General features: G+C 36.9%; 1 protein-coding gene across 2 annotated transcripts in view; it reads right to left on the bottom strand.

The window, feature by feature from the left end:
• The window catches only part of EPB41L4B (erythrocyte membrane protein band 4.1 like 4B), a 263630-nt gene that overhangs the window by 101602 nt on the left and 136013 nt on the right, over nt 1–26015 (bottom strand). The window contains exons 8-16 of one of the 2 annotated variants that reach the window (XM_044660784.1): nt 24677–24764; nt 24361–24449; nt 23131–23200; nt 22868–23037; nt 19483–19592; nt 13269–13299; nt 10413–10446; nt 3957–4021; nt 2146–2582 (exon numbers count right to left, since the gene is read on the bottom strand). In XM_044660784.1, coding sequence (XP_044516719.1) covers nt 2429–2582; nt 3957–4021; nt 10413–10446; nt 13269–13299; nt 19483–19592; nt 22868–23037; nt 23131–23200; nt 24361–24449; nt 24677–24764 — 811 coding nt within the window. In that variant the 3' untranslated portion in view covers nt 2146–2428. Of the gene's footprint in view, nt 1–2145; nt 2583–3956; nt 4022–10412; nt 10447–13268; nt 13300–19482; nt 19593–22867; nt 23038–23130; nt 23201–24360; nt 24450–24676; nt 24765–26015 lie in introns of those variants that run through there. The other variant, XM_044660774.1, reaches the window with a different exon arrangement.

Here is a 26015-nt window from a genome sequence, read left to right as displayed (position 1 = left end):
GCCATTGATTGTCTTGGGATAACATGAAAGGGTCATGGGCTTCTCTGCTTCCCAATATTTTGTTACCCTGTGATAGTGCTAAGGAAACAGGAATATCAACACTACCTTCTCTGAGAATCCTTTCCTGATCTCCCTCAATGCTAGTGCCTTCCCTTTGTTGATTTTGCCAATTCAGCCTGTTTTGTACTTATTTGTACACATAATTGCTGGCATGTCATCAGAATATAAGTAGTGACTATTTTGCTTGCATTTGTAGCCCACTGCTCACCCAGAACACAATAGAAACTTAATAAATGCTTAGCAACTGACAATATATAGTATAAACCCATTCATAGCTGAAGATGTGAGAGACTTGTAAAAATGATAGCACCATCCAAGATGATGAAGTTCCAAGGAGGTCTTGCTCCATACAAGATGGTCCCAAGTTCACTTAAGACAAGAATTCTGGTATCCAAGTGTGCTGATGCATGGATTCCCCATAAGACACTTCCAAGAAACATCAGGAACTCATCAAAAGTAATTTAAGAGTCAAAACACAACAAATGATCTTTATTCCTTTGAAACGCATTTACGTAAAAATGTATCAAGACGGATTAAAGATTCAGGACACATAATTTGTACTTAGCACATACACTGAAGATCAAAACAACTGCTAAAAAGGAGAACATTTATAAACAATTTCTTTTTAAAATGGAGAGTTGTAGATGATCAAACCTACTTCTGAAGGGAATGGGTTGGGTTTCTCCCTTGCTGAATAGGCATGTATAAAAATCAAGAACTGCTGTATTTTAACCTAAAATTGAACTAATATAAAGGATCTCAAGATATTTTTTAAAAATCAGGACAGATCTGACTGCAATGAATAAGTCAGAAAGAATGGCACTATATTCTCTTAATTTTATAAAAGGGTGAAATGAATATGGTTCAAGTCTTTTAGTCTTAAGGGACCAGAGGAAAAAGCATAATGCTTATTCTGCTTAATTTAAAAGTAGGGGCTAGACTAAGGCAGTAAGTTGGTTTTAGATACAGATTTCACCCCAAGGTAGCAAAAAGGATGGCTTCAGGCACTTCTGACAAGGCAGTGGCACACACCTGATCCTGCACCCTGGCAGGACTACACAAAAGTCAAATCCCCCAACCCCCATCCCATCTGAATTTCATCAGACTCTCCAAATGCATTGTGGATGGCAATGATTATCTTTTGAGAGAGTGCAAGCAGAAAAAATGATACATTCTACCAACCTTTAGTTTGTATTCAGAATTATCTTTTTTTTTTTAAATCAGGCAAGATAGCAGCACCCATCATTAAGGCATTATTTAAATGATTTATAGCAGCAACTACTACCCCTGGGGATAGCACATGGTTATGATTAGTACAATCAATAAATCAAAAAGTAGTGATTGATGCTCTGCAAGATACAAAACATTTATTCTCCCTCTAGAAGGTCTTCCAGTAAATTCCATAAAGATTTTTAAATCTTTCCAGGAAAAAAAGAGGTCTTCCTCTCAGAGAAATGTATATTGCAATTTCCATGATAGGACAGGATGTGGACCTGTGATGTCATCATAGTGAGCTCCTGGTGAACGACTTTCTCTATCAAAGCAGGCTGGTACCTGTTCTGCCATTTCTAGTCTTACAGTATGGCCCAGAGCTCCAAAAGGTTAAGCGATTGGCCCAGGATCACAAAGTCAGTATGGCACAGGGTCTTTGTGGTTCCAAGGTGGTGTCTCTCTCTCGCTCTCCTCTCCCCCTCCCCCAAGCCACTGTGCTTCTCATTATAAGAGTTGGAACATGATTTCCCATCTAAAACTTCAACCTGGCAGCAATTAATATTAAAAAAAAACCCAAAAAACATGAAAAATAAATTTTAACTCCCTAGCTTTGGATAGTATCAGAAAGTCATTTAGTCCAATACCTGCCCATTTTACAGATGAAAAAACTAAAGTCACCCAGAGGGAAGCAACTGGTCTACGGTCATATCACCAGCAAGTAGCAAATCTAGGATAAGAACTTCAGTTTCTTGACCCTTCAGTCCAGGGGGTCTTTTCATTTTACTGTGTTTTTATGCCAATGGTCCCATCAGTTAAATAACAAAGATATATATCTATATCTATATATGTATATTTGCTGCACAACAAAAATAAACATACACTTTTACTTCCAAATTTAAAATTGGAACAACAAAAATTATTCCTGAGTCTTGAACTACGACCTTCATTTTATTTGCAATGTGGTCAACAGTGATTTATGGGCTATTTGCAGATATTCATAAAAAGGCTGAAAAGACCTTTCAAGACTACCCAGAAAGGCCAATCAAAGATAAGCTACAGGCATTTTTTTTAAACAACACAAACTCAGGAAATGCAAAGACAGACAATGTTCATGGAATGTGATGAGCCTAGGATGGTCAGGGACATCTGAAGAGTCTCAAAGGGCTGTCATAAGTTTATCTTGATACATCAAACTCATACTTTGCATTCCTCCTAAATTCTTCTGGTTCTGGTTGTGGACATAATGCAAACTGTGGTCATCTTCACTTGTGGGTGGTTTCCAATGTGACCTGTCATCCTGAAATGATGGCCTGTGCCATTGGCATAGTTGATGGTTAGTGAAGGATGAAAACATAAAACTATGGGTGAAATAATACGAGAGGTTTGAAACAAATGCTTGAGAAATTGCATGCAAAACAATGAGATGGAAATGATGGTATATATGGGACAGCGGGGGGCACAAAGCATTTTTCTCACTCCCCCACCCCCAAACTTCCCATTTCAGATGGTTATTTGGGGGAAAAAATCAGATTTCAGATTCATGAGGGGGGAAGAAATTAGTTTTTGGCTGGGTCATATTAGGGAAGCCTACTGGGCAGAATGAGCCATGATACACATAAAATCCTCTCCCTTTCTCCATGAGAAAAATCGGGGCTGATGAAAATATCATGGTCCCTGGGCTAAGCAGTAAAAATGTAATAATTTTGTTTTCAGAAGTATGTTTCCATATAGTTTTCAGTTGCTTAAGCTGAGAAAACAAATAGCTTTTGCAATAGAATGCCCCTAGAAAGGATCACCTAACCAAAGTCCCTGTTAAAAGCACACAAAATTGAATGCCTCTCTGAACAGCAGAATTTCTCTACAAGTATATTGAGGACACCAAGTAATAGGCTTTGGTGTACAACGTTAGCCTTCGGTTTTTGTGCTGACTCAATGTGTTTATATTTATTTCTTTCACTCCAAGTTCTGCCTATGCTTCCAGAAGGTAGGCTGCCCCTCTTGGCAGAATCACAGAATCTTGGAGCTAAAAAGGACCCTCAGAGATCATCTAAGTCCAGAGGTTCTTAACTTGGGGTCTGCAAATTTGGTTTTTAAAAAATATTTTGATAACATTATGTTAAAACATTGGTTTCCTCCGCAATCCTCTGTATTTTATTTTATGCTTTTAAAACATTTTATCCTTGGAGGGGGTCCATAGGTTTGACCAGACTGCTAAGGAAGTCCATGACATAAAAAAGGTTAAGAACCTCTGATCTAGTCCAACTCCCTTCATTTTGCTGAGAAGGAAATGGAAGCCTCAGCAGAGGAACAGAATGACTTGTGCAAGGTCACTTGATCAAAGAGTCGGGATTGAATTGAAGTGTTCTTACTTCAAAATCCAGGACTCTTTCCATTTCATTACACTTCTGTTCCCATGGCAAGAAAAAATATTACTTAGAGCTTTTAAGGGCCATTTTAAAGTTTTCGCAAAAAGCACCAAAGTTAACAGGATTTCAAAAAGGCAATATACTTGCCTCTAAGAGAACTTCTGCACAGTGGATATTGTGATTATTCCTTTGTGACTAGTTTGGTCATCACTGAGAATGATGTTGCTATTAAATTTCTTTTGATTCAGTAACTAAGTATAATTTTGAAAATAATTATTTTACTCATTGACAAAAACAATATTCTTCTAAAGTGCTTACCTTACATTTGGAGAATGAGGATGCCATTGTGGTTGTCCTGGATGTATATTAGGATGGTATTGCATCTGGAAGCCAAATATCAGCCATCAGATTAGTTTATTCACAGTTTCATTTCAACAAGAGTTAATTTGCTTTATATTTTAACTTTCAACTCTGGAGGGGTAGACAACAGAGCACAGCAACAGTAGCTCTGGGAAAACAAAGTTAAGAATCTACTGAATAATTCTATTGCCCTTGTTTAAAAAAGTTTGAGAGGATATAATGCAACAGTTCAAGTTGGTTCTGGAAGCATGAATAAATAATAATTGGTCTTTAAAAAAGAAAAAGAAGAAAGAAAATAGGATCATAGATGAAAAGTCAAAGGACCATCATTATCAGAAGAATGGGGATGAACAGTTCTCGTTTTTTTCTGGCACATAAAACCAAAGACAATGAGGGGAAAAACTTTCTGCAAGAAAGATATCCAAGAATGCAACAATTATTGTAGAACCAGAGGCTATTGTGGAATTTCATTTCCTGAAGAGTTTCTTAGAAATGTGCTCTACCCCAACCCCAAAACAAAAAATAAACAAATCCCATTACATATCCTGACAGTATATGAGTGAAAAGAAGAATTATTTGTCCCCTCTTTCCCATTATAGATGTAGAAACAAGTTGTCACAAAGTCACAGATCAATCTAGTTAACAGTAGAATGGGAACAGTTCTACCTCTTGACCAGAATTCCAACCTCTAAATTAAAAGCTGTCTCTCAAAATCACAAATCCCCAAGAAAAATGTAGGGCCAGGCAATTCTAGAGACTCATTAGGAATATCAGATATTAAGTCATCTATGACAAAATCCCATCACTGTGGGGGCAAATAAATGACCTTCCATGCTAGGAAGAATATCATGATCAGTCATAGAATTTATGTAGAGCTGAAAAGTAGCTCCTCAGAACAATCCACCCTGTGAGGCAGGTTCTCTTAATGTTTCCATTTTACAGATGAGGAAATGGATTGAGAAAGGTTAAGTGATTTGCCTGGGTCATACAGTTAGTGTCTTGAAGCAGAATATGGACCCAGGTCTACTGGGTGCCCAGTCCAGTGTTCAACCCACTATGCCACTTAGCTTTTCATCCTATTTCATCTATTTCATCCTATTTCACCTATTTCATCCCTGTTGGCAGACACAGGCTTTTTATCATGTAGATTTACTTATCTAAAGACTACCTTATCAATGGATCAAGTAGATTCCACAACCTATACCAGTTCTTAAATCCAATCCCTGACACTTAGTAGCCATGTGACCCTGGGGGAAAAAAAAAATCACTTAACCCTATTGGCCTCAGTTTCCTCATCTGTAAAAAAGAACTAGAAAAGGAAATAGCAAATCTTTCCAGTATCTCTGCCAAGAAAAACCCCAAAATGAGGGTCACGAAGAATTGGACATGATCGAACATCACTATCAAGCTGTAAAAAGCTTTTGAGTATGGCTTGAACAATGTGCTGCTAAGTTCAGAGGGGTGCATCACCAGAAATCTGGTGACCAAGTGATGTTGTAACTAGATCATATACTAAAGTATGCAAATGTCTCTGCCCTCTCTAGGGTCTCTTCCCTCACAGGTGCCAAATCCACATTCCTAAAAAGCAGGTCTAACTGGGTCACTTCCCTGCTCAGGAAACTTCAGGGCTCCCCACAGCCCTTGGAAGAAAATATAAACTCCTCTGTTTGTCATTTAAAGCCCTTTCTAATCTGGCTCCAGCTTCTCTTTCCAGGTTAGATGCATTACTCTCTCCTCTTCACTTTGTGGTCCAACCAAACAGGTCTCCTTGCTCTTTCCTCTCCACTAAATCTTAGCTGAACAACATTAGTTCATCTCTGGTTACATAAATGGAGAAAATGGAGAAAAGATGATTCAAGGATATCCCTTCTGGGTACTGAGAAGCTTCAAAACAAAACAACACAATCCACTTCTCATTAATTCTTTTCCTGGAAAAGCAATTGGAAAATAAAGTGTGATTACTTAGCTTTGACATAAACAGTTTCAGACAATGGAAGATGCATTGTTATAATAAGTGGCTAAAGACTAGAAGAGAAATATAGGAAGTTCACTGATGGGATTGCAGCAAGTTCAAAGTAAGAAAAAAGCTGGTAGGATCCTTATCTCCAAAACAAAGCTCTTGGAGCATGGGAATGGAAGCTCCAAGCAGTTGAAATGAGAGGGGAGCAGGAGAGCTGGGTGGGTGTGAGGCTTTTAGCCATCATCTTCCCTTTGATATTTAAAAGGATTAATGACTCCAGGGATATATGCACTTCCTTTGCCAAGGCAGATCACAACCTCTCTAATCAAATCAATTCATCAACAAGCATTTATTATGCCTAGAGAAGGAAACTGCAGACCACTCCAGTATCTTGGACAAGAAAATTCTAAGACTAGAGCTTTCCCAATCCCAGAGTGGATACTACTGAAATGATGAAGCAACAAAAATTTATTATGTTTAAAAGAAAAGATCAAGGACCAAGAACTGAAACCTACTTCACTGAAGAAAATGATCTAAAAACTGAAAAATTTAAATAATGTGGAAAAAATGGCAAAATATTATATATATATGTATATATACGAAAACTGAAGCTGATTGCTGAGCAAATGACAGGTCTAGAAAACTTAATACTAGACTTAGATTACTTATTGACTTAAAAACAAAACCCAAGAAAAAAGAGCAAAGTATAAAAGCAAATTAATGTTTTATGGGGGAGGCAGGAAGCATTCCTTTCTTTAATTTTGCAATTCTTTTCCCTGAATGTCATCACTGTTTTAGATATCAGAATATTGAAAGCTGAGCAAGGAAATGTAATTTGGATTATAAAATTCTTCTTTTAATAAAAATTCCTTAAACAGTGGGCGAAAATAGTGCCTGAGGGAAAGATGATCACTAAAGACTGGAAGATTAGGGAAAAGCTTCTTGGAAGAGCCACTTAAGGTAAGCCTGGAAGGGAATGTGGGGTTCTGAGAAGCAGAGGACAAGAGAGAGGCAGGGGGTACAGTCTGTGCAAAAACATGGAGCTAAAAGATGGGCTTTGAGAAGAAAGAACATGGAGGTCTGTGTGGCTGGACCACAAAGTGAAGAGGAGAGGAATAATCAACTAGCCTGGAAAGAGAAGCTGGGGCCAGACTATGAAAGGCTTTAAATGTCACAGGAGTTAATATTTTATTTCGAGGGTCACGGGGAGCCACTGAAGTTTCTTGAGCAGGGAGATGAATAGCTGAACCTGCTTTTTAGGAATATAAATTTGCAGCTACTAAGGTAAATGACTTGGAGAGGGGAGAGATATTTGTACACTTTAGTATATGATCTTGAGGAGTTGCTACAGTTAAAGCATCATTTGATTATCAAATTTCTGGTAATGAGCCTCTCTGAACTTGTCAAGCACACAGTTTATTACTGGGGTCATACTCAAAAGCCTTTACAGTTTGGTGTTGTTATTCAGTCATTTCAGTCCTATCTGACCCTTAATGACTCATTTGGGGTTTTCCCAGCAAAGATACTGAGGTGGTTTGACATTTCCTTCTCCAGCTCATTTTTACAGATGAGGAAATTGAGGCCAAGAGTTAGGTGACTTTCCTAGGGTCATACATCTAGTAAATGTCTGAGGCCAGATTTGAATTCAGGAGGATGAGTCTTTCCTGTCTCTAGGTCCAGCACTCCAGCTTAGCACAGCTGCCCTAATAGCTTGGTAAAACTTGCTTCTTTTTCTTGGTACATAAACAAAAGCTTTCAAAAACCTATCAAGGAGGGGCAACTAGGTGACTTGTTGGATTGAGAGTCAGGCCCAGAGATGGGAGGTCCTGGGTTCAAATGTGGCCTCAGACATTTCCTACCTGTGTGATCCTGTGCAATTGCCCAGCTCTTACTGCTCTTATGCACTGGAACCAACACATAGTATTGATTCCAAGACAGAAGGTAAGGGTTAAAAAAAAGTCTATTGAGGAGTAATCTTAAATACCCCACAGAATCACAGAATATGGTTATAATCCTAGGAAGTCATATAAGGACCATTTAGTCCAACCTCCTCATTTTTCAGATGAGAAAACTGAGGCAAAGCCCTCAGCAAAAAGAGATTTGCCTACAGCAAGTAGCAAAGCTCAGATTCAAACCAAAATGTTTTGATTCCAAGTTCGGTCCCCACAGGTTGAGCTCTCTTCCACTTAGGAAAATCCTCTAAACTTTCAAGCCACTACATAAAAAAACAAAAACAAATAAACAAAAAAGCACAGAAAGAATAGCATAAATTTACCTATCAATTTAAAGGCAAATTTACCTATCAATTTAAAGTCCTGTCCTCTTTTCTCACAATCTTGTGCATTAGGGAACACAGATATTTATCACTATATCTCTATTTTATGCATTCAGAGAGTGATTTGCCACAGTTATACAGCTATAACATGTGTCAGAAGCAAGAACTGGACTCAGGCTCCCCTGGATGCCAAGAGTCCTGTGTTCTTTTCATAACACTTTCCATTTGAATAGGGGGAAAAAAGAAAACCCCAAAACAGGAAAACCCATGAAAAAAAGTTGAGCCTAGAGAATGAAAAGGGTTCTCTGCTCTAGGTACCCACATTTATTCATTTCTCTTGTGATTCACCACAGAGAGAATGCAATAATTTATATTTCATCCCTGGATTCTGCAAATGGGATTTCCATCAATATTTAGTCACCTCAACAGAATACCTCTAAAACAAAACAATTAGGAAGTAACTATAGTAAAGTTGTCTTTGAGTCAGAAGAGTTGGGTTCTCATTTCCCAACAATCACTCAAGATAAAAACTAAACTGGAAATCATAAAAATCAAAGGAGAAATTAATAAAATCAAAAGTAAAAGAACTATTGAACTAATAAATAAGAATAGGAACTGGTACTCTGAAAAAACAAATAAAATAGATAAAGTATTGGTTAATCTTGTTAAAAAAAAGAAAGAAGAAAATCAAATCAACAGTATCAAAGATGAGAAGGGTGATTTCACCTTTAATGAAGAGGAAATTAATTATTAAGAGCTATTTTGCCCAAGTATATTGAAATAAATATGACAATCTAGGTGAAATGGGTGAATATTTACAAAAATGTAAATTGTCTAGATTGACAAAAGAGGAAATAGAATTCTTAAACAATCCCATCTCAGAAAAAGAAATTGAGCAAGCCATCAAGGAACTCCCCAACAATCACTCCTTACTAAGCAGTATGCTGTTGGGGGTGAGATACTTAAAATCTCTTAGGGGTATAGGCTGTTTCTTCTCCCAAAGCGAGTAGGTTAGCAGGAGAACATTATATACAGCAACTGCAATATTATGGAACAATCGACTGTGATAGACTTAGCTATTATTGGCAATACAATGATCCAGAACAATTCTGAGGGACTTATGAAAAAGAAAGCTCTCCACCTCCAGAGAAAGAATTGTTGGGAGTCAGAATGCAGATGAAAACATATGATTTAGGGTTTTGGTTCTATAAGAGTATTTGCTTACAAAAATGAATAATATGGAAATATGTTTTGTGTCATAATACATGTATAATCCAGACTGAATTGCTTGTCAACTCTGGTAGGGAGCAGAGAAAAAGAGAGGGAGACAACATGAATCATATAGCCAGAAAACTTATGTGGAAATTTGTTATTAAAATAAAATTTTTTTAAATAAAAAAATTAAAAATGACAAAATAAAAACAATATGAGAAGGCTGGCCTCAAAGGTTTCTTTCAGCTCTGACATGCTGAGATTCTAAAGAACAATGAAGACTTCATCCCATCACCTTACCGTCACCTATTCCAGAACTTCCTTTAGGGAGATTTTGTTTGTGCCAATATAGTAAACTTTAGATCAAAAAGGAATATTAATCTTTTATAAAGGCTAATTAGGTGAAAATCTTGGGAATCAAAATATCATAACAAGTAGTCAGTTTCTCAAGGGTCAGCACCATGAGTTGTGGCTTTTAAAACCAGGATGATAACAACCAGATTATCATCCTGGTTGATATGGAATATTCTGGATCAGATGATTATTGGAATCTTTGGCAGGATTGTCCATTTTCTGCAAATAGACTTAACTGAATTCAACATTCATTAAACACCTAATGTATAAGAAACATCCTTTACATATATATAGAATTAATAAAAATAGTAGAAAAAGACAGATAGGTTTACTCACATTAGCCTGTGGGAGAAACCCACTGGCCATTAGCCCAATATTATTTTTTATTCTTTTGTGAATGTCTTGGGATCTCAAGAGAGAAGAGACTTCCCCCTTGAGCACAGTAATGGCATATCTGAGTGAGACAAGATCAAGAGGGACACCTCCAACAATTTTTGCTTTGTTAGTTTCTTGGCATTTATCCACCATCACTTCTAATATAACAAAATAGAGAACAGTATGGAAAATACAGGATTAAATGACTGAGAAAAATCTAAAAATAATTTGCTTTTACCTGGTAATTGTGAACTTCTGGATTATTTTTGGAGCTAAAATAAAGAAGAGACAACATATTACAGAAAGGGAAATAATGCAGTAGAAAAGCATTAGTATTAATGTATTGATGATGTTACCTATTTACATTCAAACAGAAAAAACAAACAGAAACAACTGTGATAATGGGGTCACAAACATGCACCTCTTTGTAGTAAAATACTACAGACCATCCCCGTACTACCAGATAAACTCTCTTTTCTTCCTAGGTTTTTGTAACATTAACTTTTCCTGGTTCTCTTTCTATTCAGACATGCCTATTTAACATGGTGGAGAAAAAACATGGAGTGGGAAAACCTATGTGGATTGATATTCTGCCATTTTTCTATTGGTATGATCTAATCTGAGGTTCTAAATTCTAGCATCCTCTAAATTTAGATAGGAGCCCTTGATAGATCCCATTAATATTACACTAGGATATACCAATGTATTTGCTCAACAACAGTTGCTACTCATGCAAACTGACAAGAGTTAGTGCAAAATCAGTAATGAGTGGTACTGGAAAGTCATTCTCTCACCTCCATAATCATCAGTAATGGGGAAATTATTGGGATGGGATAGATTGTCCTTGGCTAACAATGATGTATTAAATAGTCAATACCATGGTTGCCTGGTAGCATTTGTACTTTTCAAGGCATTTTCCAATATATTATTATTTCATGATGTAAAAATCCTCAAAAATAACTTGCTATTAAATATGTATTTTTTCTTTGACTAAGAATCTGGCAGTTTTTAGCTATCGCATTTCTAGATGTTTTTTGTTTGGGGTTTCTTTGAAGAAGATGGTTTGAAGAATTCCATTTTCATTTGGTCCCAATTTTAGCATATCTGAGCATTTTTTTATGACTTCCTGAAATATGGTGTCTAGGTTTTTTGTTTAGCCATAGTCTTCAGGAACTCCAACAATTCTTAATTTATCTTTCCTCACTCTATTTTCTAGGTCATTTGTTTTTGATAGGAGATAACATCTTTTGCCTTTGTTCTAATATTTCTTTTGTCCCATGGATCCACAAAGTTCTGATTATTTTATTCAGTTTTTGAGGGAGTCTACTACTTGGGTAAGGGTTTTTATTTTTACTTTCTGTTCTTAGTTTATTTTCCTTGAAATTCTCTCCACCTGAACTCTCATTTTATTTCACTTTTTTCCATTCAAACTGAATACTTTATTGTCTTACTCTTGCCAGTGTACAGAACAGAAATCAATGAAAATTGAAAAGGCAGATATAAAGGTCTAAAGAAAGTAGAAATCTGTATGATTAATTAGGCACATTGTTATAAAATTTAAGCATTTGTTCAGGTGCAAAAGAATTCTCTTTCCTTTGAGTAGTTACCACTTGCATTCATGTCACTGCACAGTTACACATATAAAAAATAGATAAGGAGATTTCACAAAGCAACTTAAGTAATATTTTACAATAAGGTACAGATTTGTGGGGAGAGGGAGATGGATGGTCTAATAAGATTTGCTGTGAAGCTATATGTATCCTTTAGGCAAAACTGTTTAAATCTAAGGGACCCTTAGAAATCCTCATCCTTCCAGAGAACTGGGGAGGCCAGTCCAGGATCTACCAGACATACTGGGTAAGAGCTAGATGAAGGTGGACTAGTGTTGGTCTGGGTTGGTTAGAGAGATGACAGCTACCTCACTTGTTCTATCAAGGGACAGGGAAATTGTGTGTGTGTGTGTGTGTGTGTGTGTGTGTGTGTGTGTAGGGAGAGAGAGAGAGAGAGAGAGAGAGAGAGAGAGAGAGAGAGAGAGAGAGAGAGAGAGAGAGAAGTAGGGGCAGGGAGTGTATGAGGGAGGGATAAGGAGGGAGGGGGGAAGGGAGAGGGAGGAAGAGAGAGGCAGAGGGGGTGTATCTGAGGGGGCAGAGGAAAGGATGAGGAGGAAGGGGAGAAAAGGTAAGGGAGGAAGGGAAGGAGGGAGGGAGAGAGAGAGGAAGAGAGACAGAGAGAAAGAGAACACATTTGGGAATAATAGGTTTCATTTCATTTCTCATTCCATTTTTTTTATCTCTTGCTTTATTTCTTCTGGTCAATTATATAATTTTGCCACCAAAGCCGTTTTTCCCCTCTGAGGTTCTGCAGGTAGTTGTGGATTACTCTCTTCTCCTCTTTATACAATACTGCTTTGAGAACAAGGCTTACGGTGCATCTATTTTTGTATTTTCAGGATCTAATATACTGTTTTGTACTTAACAAATACTTAATAGACATTTATTGAATTAAACTGAATTTTGATGAATGACTGTGAAAGGTTCCCCAAACCAAATGTCGACTAATAAATTTCTAGCATATTATTGTACAAAAATAATTTGCCAATGAGAGCCACAGACATGATGATATCAGCAGTTCACATTTAGTTACTACTTTACAAAGATGTCTTCTGACAAAAACTATGGGAGATAACACAACCAGCATTGCTTCTCCCATTTTGTAAATGGGGGTAGTGGGTTTCCAGATCTTTAGTGACTTGCCCAAGTTCACATGGATAAATGTTAGAACCTGGAATCAAACCTTTAACTGCCTTTTGACTCCATGTTGTGTTCTTTCCATTAGAATCAGAGCATCTGAGACTAGAAGGAACCTTGGATTTCATCTCATTCCTGAATATGAATCCCCTCTCCAAAACCCCCAAGAAATAATCATCCAGAAGTCACCAAATAAAAAGAAAGGGAAAACCGCACCTAAGATCAATACCTATAAATTAAATGTATTAGGGAAAAAATCACCATCACAGATGAAGAACAGTAAAATGATGAACTCTGTATTCTGTCACAACAACTGTTTTGTATATGAGGATATGGGTAACACTTACCAAAGCTGGGCTGCTTTCACTGGGTTGTTTGCTTAAAAAAAAAAAAAAGTTAAGTCAATATCTCAGAAACTGGAAAAAAAATCACAATTTTATAAGCTGCCTTAAGATAGGTGGGTAGAGATGGGTTAAGCAAATTAATTTTGTATTTGAAGTACATCTTCCTAAGAACCTTTTTCTAATCTAAAAAAGCAACTTCTTCAACCAGGGCTATCTTTGTTACATCAGGCTCAAAGAAACTCTTTCTCAGAGGTTGTGTAATCAAATGTATCAGTGTTTTATCCACCATGCCAAAGATAGAAGAAGAAAAGAGGAATGCTTTTTTTGGGTGGGGGGCAAAGAATTGGAAAGTGAGGGGATACCCCTCAATTGGAGATTGGCTAAGTAAGTGATAGTATATGATTATAATGGAATACTACTGTGCTGTAAGAAATGATAAGCAGGAGGCACTCAGAAAAACCAGGAAAGGGGGCAGCTGGGTGGCTCAGTGGATTGAGAGCCAGGCCTAGAAACAGGAGGTGCTAGATTCAAATCTGAACTCAGACACTTCCCAGTTGTGTGACCCTGGGCAAGTCACTTAACCCCCATTGCCTAGCCCTTACCACTCTTTTGCCTTGGAGCCAATACACAACATTGACTCCAAGACGGAAGGTAAGGGTTAAAAAATAAAATAAAATAAAATAAAATAAAATAAAGAAAAACCGGGAAAGACTTACACGAACTAAAGCAGAGGGAAATAAGCAGAAAAGGAGAACATGGTACAGTGAAAGGAATACTTAACAATGAACAATTGTGAATACTCTCAGCAATACAATGATCCAAAACTATCCCAAAGAACTCATGATGATAAATGCCATCTACTTCTAGAGAAAAAAAATTCAGTCTGAACCCATACAAAAGCAAACTTTTTTGACTCTTCTTAATTATTTTTCTATTTGAGTTTCCTTCCTCAAAAATATCAATGTGGAAAAATGTCTTTCACGTGTAAAATTTACATGAGATTGCTTACCATCTCAAGGCAGAGTGGGGGGAGGGAAAGAGATTGAATATTCTTTGGAAAATATTGGAAACTCTTTTTACATGTAATTGGGGGGAAATAAAATAAAATTTAATACCCCTACCCCCCCATAAATAAATATCTAGCACAGGCCAACAGCTATTCTTCCTGAAAGTGACATATTTATTTTAGTGGCATATAAAAGTCTTCCATTTCTTCCCCAACTTGTAACATTTACTACTTGTTTTTCCTAGCTAGTCACCACCTCTACTTTCCCTTGTGTCTTTTATCTCCATCCCTCCTATTGTTATTAAGCTTTCTTATGCTCTTCCCCATTATAAAGAATCATTTCTTCCACAATCATTTTATTAAGAATGTACCACATGAAAATGTAATGGACTTTGCTACTAAGAGTAATGCAATGATCCAGGACAATCCCATGGGATGTATGAGAAAGAACTGTGGGTGTAGAAATGCAGAGGAAAAACTTATAATTTGTTTATATGGGTATAAGATTTGGGGTTTTGGGTTTAAAAGATTGCTCTATTACAAAAATGAATAATATGGAAATAGGTATTGAGTGATAATACATGTATAACCTAGTGGAATTGCTGATCCACTCAGGGAGAGGGGAGGGAAGAGGAGACAGAGAAAACATGAATCATGGAACCACAGAAGACAAATTTTAAAATATTAAAAAAAAAGAATGTACCACATTCAAGTATTATCTAGGTGCTAGAAAAGATAGAATAATAATGACAATCTAGTCCTTGCTTTCACTGACTTCACAAGTTCAGAGATGGAGGAGATTTTATAGATAACAATAGCACTGACATCTCTGGGTTATTGTAAAGATCAAATGAGCTAACATAAATAATATAATAAGCAAAGCACTATAAGTGATGGCTGTTATGATGATTAACAAATTAACATTAGTATTCAATATAAATATTACTTAATAAATTAGATATAATAACATGAAAATGCTTAAGATTTCCCATAAATAAATAAATAAAACAGCTAACAAATTTAACCCTTTTTTAGCTTTACTTTCTAGGTGTTTATATACTTAATGCACTTCTTAGGCTTCATTCATCATTGCAATTTTTATAGTTCAAATTCACCTAAACTAGAAATTCTATTTTTTTCTTCCATTATTTTACATCTTGATTACACTTCCAAACGGATGGGCACTACTTATAATTTAATGATTAATCTAGAAGTATTTACTCAGTATCGACTATATACCCAAGTTCAGTGTGTGATAGGAAAGAAGAGTAAGACAAGGGCTCTTGTCCTCAGGGAGCTTCTGATCTAGGAGAAGAGGAGTCAAAATGAACACACATAGACAACACTAGAGTATTATAGGCTAAGTGTTGTCAGAGGAGTTCAGAGAATACGTTTATGAAGAGGTCTTTTTTTTTGTTGCAAGATTTCAAAATTAAAATTATTTTACAAATTTTGTTGAATATGAGTAACGTTTTTAACTAGAAAATGTTTAACATAAAATGACAAAGAATTTTTATTTTGGATTTTTTAAAAGATTTGCAATATTTGACTCAACATCAAACATATACAGTTTTCATCTGGTTCTGCATCAAATTTATTTCTGAATTTTGATTTTAAATTAGAATAAAGTGAAAATGTTAACTCGGACAAATATATGGTAGAAAAGTAAGAGCTGTGTGGCTCAGATTCCAGGAATGGAACAGGGTCTCAATTCTAGCTTCTAGTATAGTCTGAAGCCTACGGAGAAATAAGCAGAGCAAGCATCCCAGACCAAAGGAGAACCAACAGATCTGTCACTCTGAACTAGGAGAGCTTTCTTTTTAGGTAGCTAATAGTGGCTGACTCCAGAAGCAGATGAGTAAACTGAGACCCAGAGATATTAAATGATTTACCCATTCTCAGACATATGGTAAATATCAAAGATTAGATTTAGGTCTGAGTCTCTTTTGATTCCAAACCCAGCTCTTTTTCCTTCCTACAGAATATTATACTTCAGAACAAAGACTAAGTTGTTATTAAACTCTCTGCTCTTTTCTTCTGATGAAAAAGTCTTAGATTAAGGGAAAAATCTCATGGAACAGATGGAACTTGACTCCGGTCTTGAAGAATGGGTACAATTTGGATGAGGGAGAGAAGGGAACAATTCACAAGTCTTCTCACATTGATCTTTGTGCTTCTAAGTTATGCCCTCTTTAGCAACAATACTGAAAATGTTGTGGTAACTTCTTTTTGCCTTTAGAACAAAGTAAAATCTCTTGACTTTGGCATTCAAAGCTCTCCATGACCAGGCTCCAACTTGTCTGGCCTGCCTTGGCATATGACCTAATTTAGGAGTTTATTCTATGGAAGGTACTGGGTGAGGTGCTGGAAATACAAACAAAAACAAAAGTACCTACCATCAAGGAGTTTACACTCTATTGGGACATACTAGATAGGTAAGTAAACACAAGGCAATTTAGAGAGAGTAAACGTGCCAATAATGGGGTGGAAGGGAAGAATGAGGACGGGATCAGGACAGTCCTTGAAGTGAGGAGGAGGTGGCTCCCGAACTGTGGTTTAAAGGAATTGAGGGATTCTGCCCAGTAGAGATGAAAGAGGAGAAGATTTTAGACAGAGGGGATCACTCGCACAAAAAAGCATGGAGGATTTTCCAGCACCTCTGAAGAGGAAACAGCCAGCAGGCCAGTTTAACTGGAACAGAGAGAGAGAAATATGAAATAAGCCTAGAAAGGCTGGCAGAAACCAGATTGTGAAGGACCTAAAATGTCAGGCTGAGTATTTTTGTAGTTAATCCTAGAAGCAGTTGGGAGCCACTAATGATTTCTGAATTAAGGGAGTTAACATGGTAAAATTTATGTTTACAGAATATCAATTTGGCAGCTACAGACTGGAGAGGGGGACAATTAGTGAGTTATTCTAGTGAAAGTAAACAGTGAAGGTCTGGGCTAGCCAGGAAGTGTGACTGGAGAGAAGTGTACAAATGTGAAAGATAATATTGAGGTGGACTCAGTAAAACTCCCCTTCACATTTCATCTAAATTCAACCATTTCTCTTTGTTTCCCCTTCTTATTCTAGCCTTTCCTGACTTTTGTGTGCCTGATGCATGGCAGCTATTTAATAAACGCTTGCTGAATGATCGATTCTTTGCTTATACCTAGATTAGGCATGCCCTAATTACATCGATTGCCATCTGTTAAATTTCTCCATTTTTTTTTTCATCAAGGCCCAATCTGGGTGCGCCATGAAATGTTTCATAATTCTACCCCCCACCAGAATAAAAATTTTCTGTCTCTCTTCCAATTTCCCTCTCCTTTTATGAGGGTTACCTGCATGGATTTTCCTGCTCTATTAATTCCAGATCCTTTAAAAGGAAGCATATTATATCCACAATTTCCCAAGGTTCAGTATTCACCCTCCTGCTGAGGACGCCCACATTGGGCACCAGGTGAGGTCACAACTCAAAAGGATGCTGGGCAATGCAGCTCAGGTGCATCAAATTTCCACCTACGCATTGCTTTTTGTCTCCCCTCTACTCCGAGGGAGGAGAGTTGATAATATTAAGTGCAGTAGAGACATTTTAAAAAAAGATTAAGTTTAAAGAAAAGCAGTAAAATTTAGAGTTGATGAAAGGAATTTTCAACAAAGTGATAGAGGAGAAAGCCAGATGGCAGAGTACCTCACTGGGTAAAGAAGAATGGAGGCAGCCAGTGAGAAATTTCTCCATAAAATTAAGAAGAGAAAGAAAAGACATAATAAGATGGTGCTAGAGAAGGTAAAAGGAGGAAGCAAAAGTTTATTAGATAGGTATATGACTAAATTAAGACAAGCTGATGAAGAAGGGAAGTCTGAAACAAAGTTGTTGACCAAGGTTTTCTCTTCCTCAACCAATTAGGGGAGAGACCACACTAAACCACTTACCAATGACTGGTTCTTTTTTCCCCCTGTGCTTCTTTCCAACAGTTGACTTTTGGCTTCCTGCCCTTTAATCTGACAGCTTACAGCAAAATTAATGCAATTTAGCACGATACAAGTTATTTCTCTAATCAATTATGAAATCTGTAACACTAATTTCACCATAAATCATGTCAACCTCCTTAATCACATGAGCTTAATAATGCTCTTCTTTTGGATTAGTTCATTATTCTTCCATCAAGCCTATCTCAATCATATGCCTCCTTCCTTTTGATGTATTTTGATTCTAAGAGACTGGCTAATTTTCCTTCTTCTTAATGGATATTTTAAAAGGGTACCTGGCATGGGACTTTTTCGACAGATCAGATTAAAATTGCAATAGACCACCTAGTTGTCAAAAGAAGGGAAAACCTGGGTCTATAACCTCTCCCCACATTTGATTATTATGAGCTGGTGGACAGAAGTTTGTGGACTCGACTATTATGAGTGAATTGTAAATAACTATAGTGGAGTATCTTGTTTGTGTCAGGAAAGGCTCAAAAGTCATACGGGACCCGAGGAGGTCTTTGGGAATTGAGGCTGATGCCAACCATACATAATTTACTTTGATGATGGTGCTGAGCCATGTGGGCAATAAATTTTGCTTGTTGCAAGCTCAAAGAGTTCAGATGACCCAAAGGGGATCATAACTGTGTCAAGACAGATTATGGATGGTCTTCATAAAGGCAACATTTGAAAAGTGTCTGAGTGTTCATATGAATGTTTGTTCATGTATTTAAATTTATACACTCACACTTGAAGCATCATGGTTTTTGTCTTTTTTTGGGGCTCAGCTTGCATCTCTTCTTTTCATTGTCCATTGTTTCCTCCTCTATAATTCCTAATGTGTACTTAGCAGGAAATGTTGACTTATTGTTTCTGCTTTTGCAAAAGATGCATTTATTTTAGGTGAGATGGCTTGCTGAGGGCTACTTTGTTCTCACCATTAAAATGATTATTCCCTCCATATCACTTCTGAGATTCCATTGCTTGCTCATAAGGGTGGGAAGGGGTAAAGTAGTGACTACAAGGTTAGTTGAAAAGGCAGATTAAAAGCACAAAGAGAAAGAACAAAATGGAATGGCAAACACTGACTAAACTCTTATTTAGGATATACCCAGATAAACTCTTCTAGTTCTCTAGGATGAGTATAGCAAGTCAAAAAAGAAAAGAAAAGAAAAATTCAGACTCTGCATTATAACTATATTTGATTAATTCAAGAAAAATATACTATTTGAGACAGAATGAAAAACGCACAACCTTTAAAAGTTGAATGTCTCCGGGATGGATATCGTTTACTAGGTCTTCTCTCAAAAGTACTGGTTCTTCGTAATCGGGCACCATGAGTGGCTTGATACTCTGTTCTCCCACTGAAAAATAAATTTTTGTTTGGTAAATTAACAACTTTACTGGAATATATTTGCAAAAGAATATATATGGAAATAAGCTTTTCTGATTGGATTAAATAAGGTCACTAATTCAATTCAACCATGAGGTATAACTGTTAAAGAATTCAACTGAAACTTAAATTCAGTTTATGGGTCACTTCATTATCAGAAGACAAAATGGTGGCCTGTGATAATTTCCATGACTTAACAAGTTTGAGTTAACGAGGCTAAATCTTCCAGAAGTTGATAATTTTCTCCAGGGTGCTATGCCTAAAATTCAGAGAGATTCTACTACTTAATTGATAGTGATTTGTTACAGCTCCCTAGTCCAAATGTGTCAGTTTTGAGGAATGATTAACTAAAAAACAAACAAACAAACAAACAAATAAACATACATATGATCTATAAAAGTTGGCTTTTTCTAAAAGAAATCATAACAGCAGCCAATATTTTAAAACACTTTAAGGTTTATGAAACATTTATATATGCCATCTCTTTTGATCTTCACACTAGACCCATTTAATTTACATTTAATATCCCTATCTTGCATTTTCTATTAATAATAATTAATATCCCTATTTTTCATGTGGGGAAACTGAAGCCCATACAGTTTATTCGTCTATGGTCACATAAATAATAAGTTTGAGAGAAAAGATTTAAAACCAGGTCTTCCTGACTCCAAGTACTATACTTTTCCAATATACCACTCTCCAACAGAAAAAAAAATATTTACTACAAATGATTACTAAATCCCTATTACTATCTCTATTATACAAATATTTGCCTTATAAAGCAAGAATAACATAAATACAGATAGCTCAGTAACTAAAATTAGTTACTATTACTTACTCTCTAAGCCTTGAGCTTCCCAATCACATTTACCCAAGATGACAGGAGTCAGAAAGTAAGAGAGCTCAGTTCTGAACTTGGATCTTATAGCTACGAATCCAGAAATTTTTCTTTGCAACATGAAGACCCTCCCTCACATTCTATTTGCTTACTCTGCCTCAAAATGGTTACAAATAGCATACAGTCGAGTTTCTTTAAAAACATTCCTATACAGATTACAGCATTTATAAGCTACCAGATGCTTCTTACAAAATTACTTTCTTATTTCGGCACATTTTGAAACACCTCTCTAGAAAAAAGAAAGTGCCCAGTTTTTTAAGAGTTCCACAATTGTAAAAATTCTACTTTTTAGAGTTTTTAAGAATTTCCTCATGTTGCCATTCTTTTCCAATGAGTACAGTTTCTGCAATTTAAAGCAAATTTTAATGAGATGTATTATGGGGGAATAGGTTTGAGATCTTTGATTCTTTTCATAAGTAAAAAGTTGATGATTAAATCTGAAATTCTAAAAGAATCACAGACTTAAAATGGGAAGAAGCCCTCAATCATTTAGATCTGACAAGAACACCATCCTTACCATTCTCACCAAGCAGGCAAGTAGTTATCTAGCCTCTGATTGAAGAGACCTAATAAGAGGCAATGTTCTACCTCCAGAAACAACCTAAACTTAGTACTTAGCAGCTCTAATTTGAAAGGGAATATTGTTGCTTTTTGTTGTTGTTGTTGTTGGAGTATCACAGTGTATTGAGTGCTGGGCCTGAGATCAGGAAGACTCATCTTCCTGAGTTCAAATCTGGCTTGAGATACTTCCTAACTGTGTGACCCTTGACAAGTCATTTAATCCTGTTTCAGTTTCTTCATCTGGAAAATGAGCTGGAGAAGGAAATGGCAAAACCACTGCAGAATTTTTGCTAAGAAAACCCCAAATGGGGTCATGAAGAGTCAGAAATGACTGAAAATACTGAAGAACAAATTATTCCTTATACTAAGCCAAAATCTGCTTCCTTAGAATTCCCAACCAAATCTCCACATTTTATCTTCTGAGGTAAGAGAAAAAATACGTTTATTTCCTTTTCTATAAGACAGTCCTTCCGATGCTTGATGATATTTTACTAAGTATGTCCTCCCTAAGTCTAGTCCTTTCAAACTAAATATTCTCTACTCCTTTAACCCGTCCTAAAATAGTGGTTTTTAACTCCAGTCATCAACCTAGTCATCATCCTCTGAACATGTGTAGAAATATAGTTAGGGATAGTCTGGTTTTCTAGGGTTAGTTGAAAGAAGGGGATTTTGAGAGAATCCCTGAAAGGATTCTGGGTAAGAGAGGAATTGTGGGTCTACAACTGGAAATAACTGAACTTCATTTCCTTCTTGGAATTTGACCAAGCTGGAGGAAGGTTTTGTCCCTCTGCCTACAATTCCCATCAAGCTGAAGGAGGGTTTTTCTTCTGAAAGACTCTCCCTGGAGGGTCAGAATTTTGTGGAGAAGTCCTTGGCATCCAGGTAGAGGATTCACTTGGAGGGAAACAATTTCCCTGAGTCCAGGTTTCATCTGCCAGTGGTCCAGCTGCCAGAATTCCCATTGATTAAGGCAATCCAAAGTTTTTCATCTATGACTTTGGTTACTTAATACAGAAGCCAAACCCAAGGATTTTCCCCTTTCTTTCTTATTAATTATTGGTAGTAAGTTTATATTAAGTAAGATAGCATTGGGGGGGGGGAGTGGTTTCTTAGATAGCATAGGGAGGATTAAATAGGGCCCATAGAAGAAAACAAAGGCTCTCCTTCAGCAGGAGACTTAGAAGTTGGGCGGAATTAGTTTGGATAGTGCTATGGTCCTACCTACAAGTTTCTTTCTTCCCTTTTAAAAATAAACTTTATTTTCATAAGCCAAGGGGTTTTGTGCTTCACTGGCCCTGGGGAGTTCCTAGGTGGGCTGTAACGTCCAACATCCATTTAGGACTCTTTCACAACACACATGCTCTCAAGTTCCTTCTTGGAAGCAGCCTGAAGCAAACCTCAGTAGGATAGTCTCTCCCTTGCTCTGGGCTTGTTGCTCAGCCATTTCAGTCACGTCTGATTCTTCATGACCCCTTTTGGGGTTTTTCTTGGCAGCGATGCTGGTGTGGTTTGCCATTTCCTTCTCCAGCTCATCTTATAGATGAGGAAGCTAAGGTCCACAAGATTAAATGACTTGCCTAGGGTCACAGAGCTAGTAAGTGTCTAAGGCCAGATTTGAACTCTGGAAGAGGAGTCTTCCAGACTCCAGTCCAGCACTTCTATCCACTGCACCACCTAGTTGCTCTAGGCAATATAGTTCTACTACTACTTTCTCAGAGCATTTGCTTTTTTCACAGATAAACCCATCCCATTTTCTGGAGCAAACAGACTATGAACTGATAAATTACCTGAACCTAAATCGAGATCCTAGCCTGATGAAGTCTGATCGGTTTGATTTATTATTTGCTGGTGTCCTCAATCTGAAGAAGGCATGATGCTCAACGGCACACTTCCAGAGGTGCTTGCAGGTCCTGGAGCTATCTAATCGGAAAACAAATGTGTGCTCTTGCTCTCGCCCCTTAAACATAAGATAAGAGTGTCCTTTTAGTTTTGCACGTCTGATGTTAATGACAAAGTGAGAGGAAGACAGAAAAGTGAGCACTGAAATTACCTGATCATCGTCTTCTACGACAACAAGAGTTAATTTGCTCTTTTTAAAATCCATTTTAGTGATTTTGGGCCTAGTTACAGAGAAAACATTTTTACAGTAGAATCATAAATACAAATAATTCATCTATCAAGCAATTCTGTTTAAAATTTATCTTAGGTGAAACTTTATTCAATAATTCAAGGATTGTTTTGCCAATGAACGTTGCAAAAAATTCATGCCTTAAAAGATAATTTCATGGGACAACTGGGTAGCTCAGTGTATTGAGAACCAGGCCTAGAGACGGGAGGTCCTAGGTTCAAATCTGACCTCAGACACTTCCCAGCTTTGTGACCCTGGGCAAGTCACTTGACCCCCATTGCCTACCCTTACCACTCTTCTGCCTTGGAGCCAATACACAGTATTGACTCCAAGACGGAAGGTAAGGGTTATAAAAAAAAAAAAGATAGTTTCATGAGCTCCTTGGGCAAAAAAGTTCATCATCTTATGGTCAGCTTTCCTTAAATGGGACATCCAGAATTTTGGGGAGGGGAGAAGGCAAACATAGGGGAATAATGTGATGATAAAAATTTTTTGAAAATGATTCTGGGTTTAGTAAAACCACCTTATTATTCTCAATTTTTCTTGGTGATTTTATTACTATGGCAAACTCCAAGTATGGCAACCCCCCTTCAGTAAAAGCAATCAAGAGTTCATATATATAAAAATAAAAATAAAAAAATAAAAGAGTTCATATATAACTTATAAGTCTTATTGAGATGTCAGGGTAGAAGAACTTAACACCAGATGTGCCTAACTCCAATATCAGCCTTCTGTTCAATATATAGTGGTTTTTTTTTTTAAAACTCTTTACCTTCTGTCTTAGAACCAATGCTAAATAAAGGTTCCAAGGCAAAAGAGCAGTAAAGGCCAGGCTACTGGGGTTAAATTGGGGCTGGAATTAAACCCAGGACCTTCCGTCTCTTAGTCTGGCTTTCAAACCACTGAGCTACCTAGCTGCCTCTTTAGTATTGATGCTAAGACAGAAGAGCATCAAGGGCTAAGTAATTGGAGTAAAGTGTCTTGTCCAGGGTCACACTGCTTTTGAGGTATCTGAGGTCAGATTTGAACCCAATTCCTCCCGATTCCTAGCTGCCTCCATGTTAACTTTCAATATTGTTATCATCCACCATAACACATAACTCCACCACAAAATTGTACCCATTTAAAATAGTATCAGACAAGCGAAATTACCAAAAGAATAAACCTATTTTGTTAGCTCCTTCAAAGATTAAAATCCCTGTTGGTGTTAGACCAAGAGCATATTCACAGCCATCTCTTCCCTAGAAACAAAAGAAGTGACAATCAGTACACAGGTTTAATGATTTAATATAATAAAACAAACATTTTTCAAATGCCATGCACTGACATTTACAGAAGATTTAAATTCCTACCTTCAGGGAACTTAAAGTCAACAGAAAACAAAATATATCACCAAACGCTTGTTTCTAACTTTTTAATAGCGTATACTTGTGTAATTTAGTTACTAAAGTATTTCTACAGATCTTACCTTAACCACATGCATGTCTACTCCATACATTTCTAACCACTTTGCTTTGTTCAGATAGGAAAGTTCAGCTTGTGCAGGACTTTTGCCCCTATACAAAAAAAAAAAAAAATGGAGATATATGTAAGCCATTGCACAAATGTAAAGGCAACAATGACACCTCAACACTATTGTGAGAGATTTGGATTCCTTCCTTCTGAGGGAAATTGGTTGCCATTTTCCTGAGTGGGGATGGGGCGCTGTATCCAAACCTTTCCTTCATTTTTTCTAGCTTGCAGGGAAATACAAGAACTAATGTTGCTTTTGTCCATAGTCATGGAAACGCAACATGACCCTAATACAGAGGGCCCCAAAGACCACAGCCTTGGGATGCCATGTTGTGGAAGGGAAGGCAGTTTGCTTTTCTATAAAATGGGTGAGTCACATCTAGTTTCCAAATTATGATGTTTTGATTTTTCTTCATTGAAAAAGTGCTTTCAAAGGCTAAGTGGGAATTTACATGCTCAGTATATGACAAATTGAACCACACGGGCATTGATTACACAGTTTGTTAACCCAGTATTGAGGCCTTTTATTTATTTTTATTTATTTAACAAGCATTTATTGAATAAACATTTTATTGAACAAACCAACATTTGTTTATTTTGTTTGTTCACTTATTTATTTATTTTTAGAAAGAAGCTTTGGTAAGTGGGCTTTCAGCTTCCTTTGGCTCTGAGAAACATTTAAGTTTATGTTTTTGTAATTATTGACTGGCTTGTGCATACTTAGTGATTATGTAGAACATCTGGATGAAAGCTAAATGGTACAATTTTAGGGCTTTTATGTGTTGGGGGGGTGGGTCCCCTGGGATAAAAATTATAGCAGAGGCTCTAAAGGGACATGGTTTTTTTCTTGATGCTGCAATTTGGTTTTAAACTACTATATTATGAGGGAAAGCACATTCAGGAATACTTATTTACCTTGTAGAGGTGCCACATTCCACTATGAGGGCTATTTGTATCTTGTCAACAGTGGCAAAATAGCACTTTAAAAATCTCCATAGTACTTAGAAAGCTTTTTTTTTTTTTTTTTTTTTTGGGGTCTGAGGATTCTGCAGAGAACAAAGTTCTCAACAATCCCTGCCTTCCCCAAATGCTATTGTAATACCTAAGGAGGGGGACCTAACAGGAATTCTCAGATAGCTTGAGTGAATTCTAGATACCTCTTAGGATTTCCTTATTTCTGTTCATGAAACTACCCCCTTTCTCCCAGTTACTCAGGCATTACCACTAAAGTTACCATTAGTTCCTCCCCTCCCCTCAACATCTAATTAGTCAATGGATCCTGACGTTTCCTTTGC

Source organism: Gracilinanus agilis, chromosome 1, assembly GCF_016433145.1.
Source record: "Gracilinanus agilis isolate LMUSP501 chromosome 1, AgileGrace, whole genome shotgun sequence".
Lineage (NCBI taxonomy): Eukaryota > Metazoa > Chordata > Mammalia > Didelphimorphia > Didelphidae > Gracilinanus > Gracilinanus agilis.
Note: the sequence above shows the minus strand (reverse complement) of the source record. Positions and strands in the feature narration are given on the sequence as shown.